This window comes from Heterocephalus glaber, unplaced genomic scaffold (genome assembly GCF_053883595.1).
Source record: "Heterocephalus glaber isolate CG9 unplaced genomic scaffold, H.glaber_assembly_v1.0 deba00001504, whole genome shotgun sequence".
NCBI lineage: Eukaryota > Metazoa > Chordata > Mammalia > Rodentia > Bathyergidae > Heterocephalus > Heterocephalus glaber.
In genome coordinates this window covers 59,211,980-59,223,159 of record NW_028258324.1, presented here as the reverse complement: position 1 = coordinate 59,223,159, position 11,180 = coordinate 59,211,980, and the positions used below count along the sequence as shown (strand labels likewise).

Here is an 11,180-nt window from a genome sequence, read left to right as displayed (position 1 = left end):
CTACCGTAGTGCCTCTCTCAATTCCCAAATACTACATAGTGCAGCTAAATATTGCAGATGAAAGGACTTTGGGAAAGAATTCTAGGAGTGCTGTTGAATGTGGCTTATTTTAGCCCGAAGACGCTTTCAGTAGCGTGTTTTCACGGCGTTCGCGGAGGATGCCTAAAACAGGGGCGGGGCCGGGAAGAGTTTTTCCCACAAGGCCACGCGGTAGGGCCTCGGCCTTCTCTTTCCGCCATCTTGGAGTTTGTGGAGGTGAGGGGGGCGCCGGGTACCGGACATGGGGCCAAATAACCGGGGTCGGTTTGCCCAAATACCACGGCAAGTGCCTGGGGCGTCTCGGAGACTCTGCCATCCAATGATTTCCGTGGATTCCAAGAGTAGGGAGGACGGGATGGAGGAGATGCAAAGCAGATAGTGCTGGGTCCCTGATGCCGGGAGAACCGAGTGCCCGGGTAATCGGAGTCGGTTCCTGGGAGTACTGAAATAGGTAACTCTTCAGTTGTCTACAGTTGGCCAGAGAGCAGTGGCTCCTCCTTTAAGCAGGTTTTCCCCATTTGTTCCCACTTCAAATCTATCTTTGTCCACAGTCTCCAGCTTTTCCCCACCCACTGCTTCAAAAGCCTCTGTGCTTCTCTGTCTGCTTCATAAGTCTTCATTTTAAAATTAATTTGGACTACTGATAGCGGCATGAGCTGTCTCCGGATTTTTCTTCTGAAATCTGTAGTACTTTACTGTGTTGCTGTGGCACTTAGTTTTGTCCTCATTTTGGAGTTTGCTTAGGTATCAGTTCAGTCCTCTGTGGTTTGAATGAGTTGCCAGGCTGTGTTCCCTATGTAGATGCTATGGCATAATTAGGTTTCTTCAAACTAACGCAAAATGCCAATCAGGAAGGGATTTGGTTAACCGGCTAATAAGTAGCAGGAAGTTACAAGGGGAGAAACTTAAATTGTTTGGTTCTAAACTGAGTCATTTTTATTTAAGGCCTGCTGGGAACAGGACTTCTAAAAGACAAACATGTCTGGAAGGTAAGCGTTTTAAATATACTTACTTTGTTTTTCAATTCAGTGTAAACCTCAGTGAGCTTGAAATTAGTGGGAAAATACTTGGTGTTTGCTGTAGATGACTTTTGGGCAACGGTCATTACAAGTCATTATATTGGTGGTTTTTTGGGAGATAAACAACATCTTTCTAACAGCTTGTGTTTAATGTCACGTATTTTGTGTGTCTTAGACTGTGGTGCAAGGCCATTTTTGCTGGCTATAAGCGAGGTCTCCGGAACCAAAGGGAACACACAGCTCTTCTTAAAATTGAAGGTGTTTATGCCCGCGATGAAACTGAATTCTATTTGGGCAAGAGATGTGCGTATGTGTACAAAGCGAAAAAGTAAGTTTACAGCTTGTTATGCTTGGGAATTTTTATTTTCTCTGCCTCATTTTTTTTTGTTGAAAGACTTAAAGTGCTTGGTACCATGGCTTCTACTTTTGGTTTTAACTTCACGGAAAGTTAAGAAAGCTTTTGTGGATAGTTTTATTTAGACATCTTCAGCACTTAGAAAGATTATATCTGTTAATTGTTTCAAGGAAGGAGTTAATTCCTTGTGTTGTTCTCAAGGATTTACAGAATATTTCTCACATGTTAATTCATTTTGATTCCTTGACAATAATATTTATTAATTTTGGGGTTTTTTTGAGATAGGGTCTCACTGCGTAGCCCAGGCTCACCTCAGACTTGGAGCCATCCTCTTGTGTGCTGAGATTAAGGGTGTGCAACCATGCCCAGCAATTAAAAAAAAAAAATTAAAAAAAAAAAATATATATATATATTTATTTTTTTGGTACCAGGGATTGAACTTGGGACCTTGCACTTTCGTGGCAGGCACCGGAACCACTGAGCTAAATCCCCTGCCCTGAATATATGCTTTAAGGTGTTAGATATGTAAAGCATTTGAACCCCAGCTCCAAGGCTTGAACCCAGGACCTTGCACATACTATGCGTGCCTCTACCACTGACCTGTAACCCTAGCCCAGAATGTTGGTTCTTGATTTGGATCCGTAGCCTATTCCAGACCAGTTACACTCTCTGAGGATGGAGTTCTGTGGCACGCACTTGGTTGGCTAGCATGCACAGGCCCAGGGATCAATCCCCAATTCCTCAAGTCTGGGGAGATATTTTAATTCCTGCCCTCCTTTCTTCAGCCAGACTGTTGCTTTGAGATTATAAGTGAGGCCATGTGTACCTAGCCTCCAGGATTCACCTCATTCAGGCAAAACCAAAGACATTAAGGAGCCTCCAAGAACCTATGCACCGAGGGTGGCGCTTGGTGTCCTTGTCACAACCTGGGAGGCACTTCCTCTTGGGGTCTTTAGCACTCTGTTAGGTCTCTCCTGGTCATACCTTGGTAATAGATACTGTATCTAATGATATTCCAGACATTTCTTAAAGTTTCTTGGGTCCTTCTAAGTGGCCAACCAGAGTTGAGCCACTAGTCTAGAGGTCTTGAAGAATTTGTATCAAACTGTATCAGTAGCTTGAGTTCTCATTCCTCTTCTGTGTACCTTTAAAATCAGCAACACAGTGACTCCAGGTGGCAAACCAAACAAAACCAGAGTGATCTGGGGAAAGGTAACTCGAGCCCATGGAAACAGCGGCATGGTTCGTGCCAAGTTCCGAAGCAACCTTCCTGCTAAGGCCATTGGACACCGAATCCGTGTGGTAAGGACAGTTATTAGTAGAGCGAGCCTCTGGAGTCAAACCAAGTCTGAAGAGTTGGGCTCTGACCCCCAAAGACTTTTGTGATTGTGAAATGAAACTAGTAAATTGTGCTGCAAAATCAGTGACCATTATGTAAATGAGTATTATAGAACATCTGATTCTTTTCATGTTAAAGGAAAGTGAAGACAAAGTGTTCAAATGAATTGTGCGTGTTTTAGATTTCACTAAAGCTGTCTGGAGAAAAAAGTATTTTTTAAAAAATTATTTATTGGGGGAAGTACAAATTCAATACATCTTTCCCTGGCATAATTCTTAATATTTTACCATTTCCCTGGTGTCTTATGGTGGGGTAGATGTCAGCTAATTTTTGTACATAGAACAGATGTTCACATTCCTACCTCTCAGGACTTTGGAGCAAGTCTTGTGGCCAGGTGCTGAGATTTTTCTCAGATAATTCCAGCTTTTTCTTTAGTTAGGGTCTTTAAGTAGATAGTAATTTTTGGGACCTGGGTTACTGGTTATTTGTGTTTGTTCTTGTTGGGGGTTTTTGTTTGTATGTTTGTTTTTTGAGATGGTCTTGCTATGTAGTTCAGGCTGGCCTTGAACTCACTATATAGCCCAGGCTGGCCTCAAACTAATGGCAGTCGTTCTGCCTCAGCCTCCTGAGGCCACCATGCCTGGCATCCATGAGGTACTGTTGAACCCTGTGAAGAGTTGATGCTTGTCATGAGGGTTTTTAATTCAGTTATTTCAGCCCCCCCACCCCAGTACCGGGGATCGAACTCGGGACCTTATGCTTGCTGGGCAGGTGGCGGAACCACTGAGCTAAATCCCCGGCCCTTTAATTCAGTTATTAGAAGAAGCAAAAGTAAATGTATTTTCTGTGCTTGTTTAGAAATGCAAACTCTTAATTAAAGATGTTCATATAGAAGACAAGTGTCATAAAAATTTGATTCTCTTGCCCTAAGGACATATCATTTGATGTCTTTCCCAGATGAGTAATGAGATGACAGTTATCCCTGTTAGGGTGTTCAGTAACATCAGTAGATTTATATGACATTCACCTAATGTTTTTGTGTTCTTTTTTCCCCCCAGATGCTGTACCCGTCAAGGATTTAAACTAATGAAAAATAAAAGTGGATTTGTGCTCTTGTATTTTTTAAGTGGCTTTAAAAACTTACTGTCCTGAATTATGTTGCCATATGGGAAAGGTTGTCCGGCATTTTCAGAGTACAAGGAATTGAGAGAAGTGTGCAGCGGTCATTATAGGACTGTTAAGGACATAGAGGATAATAGGGATTTTCTGTGAGTACCAACACAAGTGGATATTGAGGAGGTTAAATACGCTTTGGGGGAAGTGGTACAAGTAACCGAAAGAAGTATAAAGTTCTCTCAGGAGCTGGGGGTGTGGGTCGTGGTAATCTGTGCAGTCTGGAGGCCCTGGTTCTACTGCACTGCACAAAGGAAAACTGAAACAATGCAGTGGTCTGTACTTGTTCGTGCAGACTAGTGGGGAGGCTTAGGAGAAAATGGAAGTTGGAATGATCCCATTGGGGATTGGATTGCTGGTGTTTGTAAGCTCATTCCGATAGCAAGGGTATGGTCTTCAGGTGTGTGACTGAGCAAACCATTCATTGTCGCTGGACAGAGTAGCTGTAGGCTGAAAATGTCACATTGATACCACCTCAGAAAAAATAGCACCAGTCAAGTGGCTTTCCTTGGTTTTTTTTTACTTTGAGACAGGTTCAGTAGGTTGGCAAGCCTGGCCACGGGTTCATCCTGCCTCAGTGTCCCAAATTGGAGATACATGCACATGCTGTGGTACCAGGCTTGGTTTCATGTTTTAATAGAATATGGTGCCTATTGAAGGATTTTAGCATGTCACGAAGGTAAGCAGGGCACCAGAATTTTTTTTGTACTGGGGATTGAACTCTCGACCTTGTATTTACGAGTCAGGTGGCTGAACCACTGAGCTAAATCTGTGGTGCCATGTTGTTTTTTTTTTTTTTGGTACCGGGGATTGAACTCAGGTCCTTGTGCTTGCGCAGCAGGTGGCAAAACCACTGACCTAAATCCCCAGCCCTCCCCCATAATGATTGTTTGTTTGGTTGGTTGGTTTTTTGGTACCAGCGATGGAACTCAGGACCTTGTGCTTGTGAGGCAGGCATTGGAACCACTGAGCTAAATCCCCGGCCCCTCCCATAATGTTTTAAAGTTCAGCGATAATGTTTAAAAAATTTTGAGGGCCAGGAATGTACCTCAGTGGTGCCGCATCTGCCTGGCAAGTGAGAGGACCTGAGTGATTCCTGGTACAGGGGAAAAAAAAATTTGAAATAGATCATCAGTTGGGAGTACAGTTGTAGATTACTTAGATGCAGTAGCAGCTAGTGTTTTTTTGGTACCGGGGATCAAACTTGGGTCCTTGTGCTTGTGAGGCAGGCAGCAGAACCACTGAGCTAAATCCCCGGCCCAGCAGCTAGTTTTTAACATCTTTAAATTTTACTAAAAATGTTTGCTGAAAATAGAATTTGTCAAACAGCTTCTTTTAAGTTTTGAAACTTGGATTTTCTTGTCAAATGTCAAAAAAAGACAAGCATGCCAGGAATGGAGGAAAGACCTTGGAGGATTGGTAGGAAGAGCCATGTAGCAGTTCTAAGGTTTGTTAAGTCTGGTGGTCATACTCCAGCTAAAGTTTCCAAGCAGTTACCTGGTTCATGGAAATGAACCTGGATCTATACCACCAGGCTCATTTTTTTTTTTTTTTTTTTTTTTTTTGGGTACCGGGGATTGAGCTCTGGTCCTTGGGGTTGCAAGGCACTGAAACCACTGAGCTTAATCCCCAGCCCAGCAAGTTTTTTTTTTTTGGTACCGGGGATCGAACTTGGGTCCTTGGCTTTTGAGGCAGGCAATGCAACCACTGAGCTAAATCCCCGGCCCAGGCTCATTTTTAATATGGCCTCAAGGCAAAAGGAATGAATTGGAAGGAGTAGCAACTTGGTGCCATTGGTCAACTATGCTGTCTTTGGATCTGAGTTGTGCATGAAGTACACCACCAGTTGATATTTGTTAAACCCTAAGGAAACTGAAGTTGGAGAATCTAGGTTCAGGGGCAAGAAGTGTCCACCGTGGACCTATGCTAGCAAAATTTAGTGTTCCAAAAACCAGACTTCCTACAGTATTTATTGTACCAGTTAAGCAGATGTGACTAACACAGACAAGCAAAGATTTAAAACATAACTGCCTGTGCTGGTGGTGGCACACGCCTGTACTCCAGCACTTGGGCGGCGGAGGCAGGAGGATTGCCAAGAATTTGAAGCCCGCCCGGATTACACAGCAAGACCTTGTCTTGAACCACAACCAATTTTCCTTATGTAAATAAAACTACAAAGCACATACAGAGGAAGAGGGCTGTGTAGTGTGACAAACCTATTCGGTGATTGGGTGCGAATTAAGTCTAGAAAACAGGCTCTCACTAGAGATTGTTCACGGAGAATTTAAGCAATATTGTAATCTCTTAAAACTTGATTCCTGGGCTGGAATTTAGCTCTGGTTTTGCTGTCTGCCTCGAAAGGGCGAAGTCCTGAGTTCGATCCCCGGTACCAAAGTTTGATTCTCAGGAGTGACCAAAATTACCATTTTAGAATGATCCTACTGGCAACTCCGCAGAAAGTGAAGGAAGGGGGAAATCAGGCCTTGCACATCTAATGGATTGTGAAGTAGATTCCATAAGTACTGGTGGTAACCGGAAGATAATTGCAGTGGCCTCTAGGACACGGCCTGGCTTTGCTTGCTGATTTGCTGGCTTTGCAGGGCTGGGGACCCAGGAGATGGTCTCGTAGGGCTAGGAAAGGTGAATTGGGCTGGGTGTTGGCTGAGGGTCCCAGCGCTGCAAAGTTGAACTCCGAGCAGCTGTAGGGAGTTAGGGTGTGGACACGGCCGGGAAGGCAGATCAGAACGCATGTTAGGTGTATAGAGAAGGAATCTCAATGCCTGTCGGATTTGTAGGAGGTAAAGTCCCAATATGCTTAAGACGCCATCGCACTGTTGATGTCAGTACACCACCAATAGCTTGTAAACAATTTCATTTCCTAGTAATTCGCAGTACTGTTTACAGGTCTTGGGTCAGTGTTGTGTTTTGCCCTTCTCCCGGGCCTGCACGCAGGGCAGGTGAGCGCTCTTATCACGGAGCCACTGTCGTATCCCCTTCGGTTCCTGGCTTTCCTTGTTCCTGGGCCCCAGGGAGAGCTGTCCCAGTTTGCAGTTCTTCATAGCTCCTGATGGCCTAGATTTGAAGGTCGTTTTCCTTAGTGGTTAGGATCCACTCCTCTTGCTGGTTAGTGCAGTTGTAAACCTTGCCTAAGCTAAAATAGGGGTTCCGTAAAACAGTAAAGAGCATAATTTGCTTAAGAGGAAATAGTTTGAATTAAATAGGACTAAAATTGGCTCACGAAAACCTAATTTCACTCGCTTTTCACATGGAAGACTACACCGTAAGCTCTCGCAGCTGTCTACGTGTCCGCTTGAGTACCTGGCACGGAGTGGTTGCCAACTTGCTGAATGAATAAACTGGCGAGTCGCCTCGGTGAAGACTCCCGCCCCTTGCCATCCCGGCCACCTGCCCGTTCCCACAGCCCACCCACCCCAGCGCACCGCAGGCAGCGCTTATTGGCCCGCCTGGCGCAGTGAGCGCGAGGGACCTGGTTCTCCGCGCTGCACGTGCGATGACGGCAGCCAATCACAGCCGCTACCCCCCCGCCCCTCCGCCCAGCAGCGAGCCAGGGCGGCGCGGAGCGTCACGCGCTCCATGGTAACGACGCTCGGCCGAAGATGGCGGCTGGGCGCGAGCGGGGCGGAGGAGCGGATCCCTCGGGTTCAGGTTCGGGCCGTGCCCGTCCTGGCCGCAGTGGACTGCTGTGGGTCTGGGTCGTCTTGCTCCTGCTGGGCGGATTCTCGCCCGGGTTCCCGCCCGGCGCCGCGTCCGCTTCCGTCTCCGTGGGCAGCTCGTCTCTCTGCCGCCACCACGTCCCCTCTGTCAGCGAGGTAAGGCGGAGGAGGGCGCCGCGGGCCGGAAGGTGAAGTGGGGCGGGAGTGACGGAGCGGGTCCGGAGGGGAAGCGCCCTCGGGCGGAGACCGAGCCCTTAGAGGGAGGGACCCGCCGTGGGCCCCCTGCCCCCTGCCTGGTGGCACCGTCGGTCCCGCGGGGAGGCGGCAGCCCACAGCAGCGCTTTCCGAACTTGAGGCGTGCAGCGAGTCGCCTGCAGCACCTGTGAAAACGCAGCCCGCTGCCCTCCGCCCCACCTTGGGACTCAGGTCTGACCTGGCCGCGGAATTGGTAATTCTCGTTCCCAGATGGTGATGGAGCTTGTCGGTGGCACACACTTTGGGAACCGTTGATCTGAAGATTAGGGTACACATTGATTGGTAGGCGAGCCAGACAAAGGCGCTGTAGGGATAGTTAGGTTCTCTGGAGACAACATTCAGTTTATTTTCAAGTTATTTTATCACCTCCCTTGCCCCCTGCCCAGGAAATTCCTGCCTCCTTCCCTCTACGCGTCTCTCCCCAAACGATTTCAGTTTCATTTCCCTAAGCGTCAGCTCCTAGGCAGCCCGTGTTCCTTACACTTCGCAGGATGCCCTATCTGTCCTCTCTCCCTGGCTTATTGTTCAGGCACGTCTTGCTACTGCCCTTAAGGTTACTTGGGACAAGGTGTGCGTCTTACGTTTTGATTCCTTTTGAGATAGTTAGATCAGAGATGGGTTCGCAATAATCAGCATTCTTCCATAAAAGGAAGGACAAGACCCAAAACAGGGCTGCCTATTGTGATCAGCTTTGTAATTTGTCCTACTGCGTTAGCAAGTAAGATGCATGTAGAAATTTTAACTTCAGTGTAGGAGTCTAAGCCCATTCATTTCTGTGGGAACTTCCAGAAATGCTACATGCATATTATTCATAACTATATAAGCCAAAATATTGTTTGAAGTTTGTGTTTGTATTGTCTTTTATCATGACACTGCATTTTGCCTGAATTTTGAAAAAAAAAAATCCCAGAAAGCCCTGCATTACTTTGAATTTGGATTAAAATAGGAGAAAGTAGTTCAAACACCTGCAAAATTTTTGTACTCCTTAGTGCTGTGCCAGACAACATACAGAGGGACTGTCATGAGAGTGGTAAAACAATGTACCAACAGAGCCTGGCGTGGTGGCGAAGGCTGTGATCCCAGCACTCTGGTGGCTGAGGCAGGAAGATCTCTGCAAGTTCAAGGCCAGCCTGGGCTACATAGTGAGTTCAAGGCCAACATGGCCTATATAGTGAGACACTTTCTCAATAAAACAAACAAAAAATTAGGAATTTACCAAATGACAAAAAATACTGTCTAGAAAAGGCAAGAGTTTTATCTAGGCTGCAGAGTACGCTGTGAAGAGGGACTGCAGGCCTGTTTCCAAGAGAGGAATCTCACAGGCAAGGTGAGAGACAGGGTTTTTATAAGGGCACAGTGACATGGGAAGTGGTCTGCAGATGTGGGGCAGAGTTGGCAGATGCCAACTCTTTTTTTTTTTAAGTTAAAATTTACATTTATTTTAACACACCTGAATTAAGGGTGGAAAGGTGAAACAAATACAGTATAATACACACAGCATCGTATCAAAGATGCAGCCTTTCTAAAAATTATGCTGTAGAAAAGATAAAGAATGACATAATGCGGAACAGGCCTGATTTCATCAAGAAACTTTCATGATATTTGATTCTTAATCCTATGTAAGTACGATAATCTCCAAAGTATTTGGCAGTAATTTATTTTTTCTACTTCTGGACTTCTAAAGTAGACCACTTAATTATATGAATTATTCTTTTAGCTTTTTTTTTTTTTTTTGGTACCGGGGATCGAACTCGGGACCTTGAGCTTGTAAGGCAGGTAGCGGCACCACTGAGCTAAATCCCCGGCCCTTGTTAAGTGGTTTTTATAGACACTCTGCATCTATCTAAATTAAACATATTCTACAATAGTGTAATTATAAGGCCATGATATTTCTTTTGGGCAAACCCCTTAATGTAGTGATTTTAATATCAATGTTATTCATTCTTTGAAATATAGTGTTTTAACTGAATTAAGGTTACATATTTTTAAATACTACCTACATCATGACTAGTATATTAAAATTATTTATTCTATTTATATCTAATATCCAAAGAAAATTTACTACCAAATTGATACAGTAGATATTAGTCTGCCATGCTTATTAATTGATCCCATAGGTATAATTATAGATCAGCATGATTTTAGTGTCTATTCTTTCACTTTACTAATCAGGAATGCAGCATGTACAGAATAAACAAGTGATGCAGCCACCCAAGGATCATGATAGCTCCTCCAGTTAGCTGTCACAAGCTCAGATACAAATCCCCACCACGTGAACAAAGTTGGATCCAATTCTTCATCAAAAAGTGCCAGTGGTGGTTGTCAGACACCTTCCAGTGTAGATCCCCAGTCCAGTGGCTAGTAGATGAGACAGCAGTAGAGATGGAAGAAAAACCTCCAGAAATTCTGCTGAGAAAATGCCCCCTTTCTTCATAACACTTGTGTTTCTCATGCTGAGAGGAGCTGTGCGCTTTGGGTATTTAAAGAGGAACTCCTTAGAGGGTATATCTTCTGGCTGACTTGACCAATCCCACATCCACCTGAGTTTTTCTTCAAGATAGTTTCAACTTTTTTCCTTCTCCCAATATAGTCTTCCTCGGACTGAGAGCTGTTTTTTTTCTCCAGTGCTATGTGTATCTATTCCAGAAGCTTTATTAGTATCTTGTGGTGTGTGTGAGCTAGATGGACTGTCTCAGTGAGAACTCTTTGAGCCACTCCATCCAGATTGATGCTAGGCATCTAGCAGTATTTTTTCCATGTCACCATTATAAATAGAAACTGAGGCTGGAACACTGCTCCCATTCCCATTATTGCTGAAGTGCAGCTCTACCCAGGAGCCCTGCAGGTTCTCCTTCTGCAACCCGGGGACCCCACTCTGTGACATGACACCAGAGGCTGCTCAACCGTGGAGCTCCGCACCCGGCTGCAGAGATGCAGATATCTTAGCAAGGGCTTTTCCTGGTCGTCCTGTTGCTGCTAACCTTCTGGACACCTGGATGGGGACTGAAGTTGTGCATCAAAGTTGCAAACTGTCCAGGCCTCTTGCTTAGGCCTCAGAAGGGCTCTTCAGGTTCAGGTGGGGCTGGCTGTGTGTGTGTTTTAGCCTTTTTGGGAAAGATACAGCATTAGCTCAGGGGAGGAAAGGGTGGTTTTTGTATCTACTACTATCTTGTGCTGGTTCCTTAGTCCTTAGTGCAGTTAGTGTCTCTCCCTCGCTGTGGGCGGAAGTGTGTCAGCTGAGATTAGGTGCTGAGAATTTCAGCCCCTTCGTTACCACACCTAGTAACTATTTTTTTCTAGCAGCCTCTTTGCTTTTTGGAGATGAC

At 45.4% G+C, this 11,180-nt stretch overlaps 2 protein-coding genes and 1 pseudogene across 9 annotated transcripts in view; 2 read left to right on the top strand and 1 right to left on the bottom strand.

Moving 5' to 3' along the window:
• Positions 1–115: 115 nt before the first annotated feature.
• On the top strand, positions 116–3,870 carry Rpl35a (ribosomal protein L35a). Of its 2 annotated transcripts, none has more exons than XM_004834665.4 (5): positions 116–255; positions 985–1,028; positions 1,234–1,386; positions 2,571–2,715; positions 3,811–3,870. In XM_004834665.4, exons 2-5 carry the CDS (start codon positions 1,018–1,020, stop codon positions 3,832–3,834), a joined length of 333 nt encoding a protein of 110 aa, XP_004834722.1. In that variant the 5' UTR covers positions 116–255; positions 985–1,017; the 3' UTR covers positions 3,835–3,870. The 2 variants fall into 2 exon arrangements, with proteins under 2 accessions (XP_004834722.1, XP_012922960.1); XM_013067506.3 differs by having other exon boundaries at positions 229–490.
• Positions 3,871–7,064: 3,194 nt separating this feature from the next.
• Positions 7,065–11,180, top strand: part of Lmln (leishmanolysin like peptidase) — a 59,860-nt gene continuing 55,744 nt past the window's right edge. For 6 of the 7 annotated variants that reach the window (XR_015440999.1, XM_087186623.1, XM_087186624.1 and 3 more), the window contains exon 1: positions 7,065–7,755. Coding sequence is in view for 6 of the 7 variants with exons in the window: in XM_087186623.1 (XP_087042749.1) it covers positions 7,543–7,755 (213 nt within the window). In the remaining variant the exon portion in view is untranslated. The remainder of the gene's footprint in view (positions 7,756–11,180) is intronic. The other variant, XM_004834662.4, reaches the window with a different exon arrangement.
• On the bottom strand, positions 10,154–10,765 carry LOC101726291 (BCL2/adenovirus E1B 19 kDa protein-interacting protein 3 pseudogene; annotated as a pseudogene).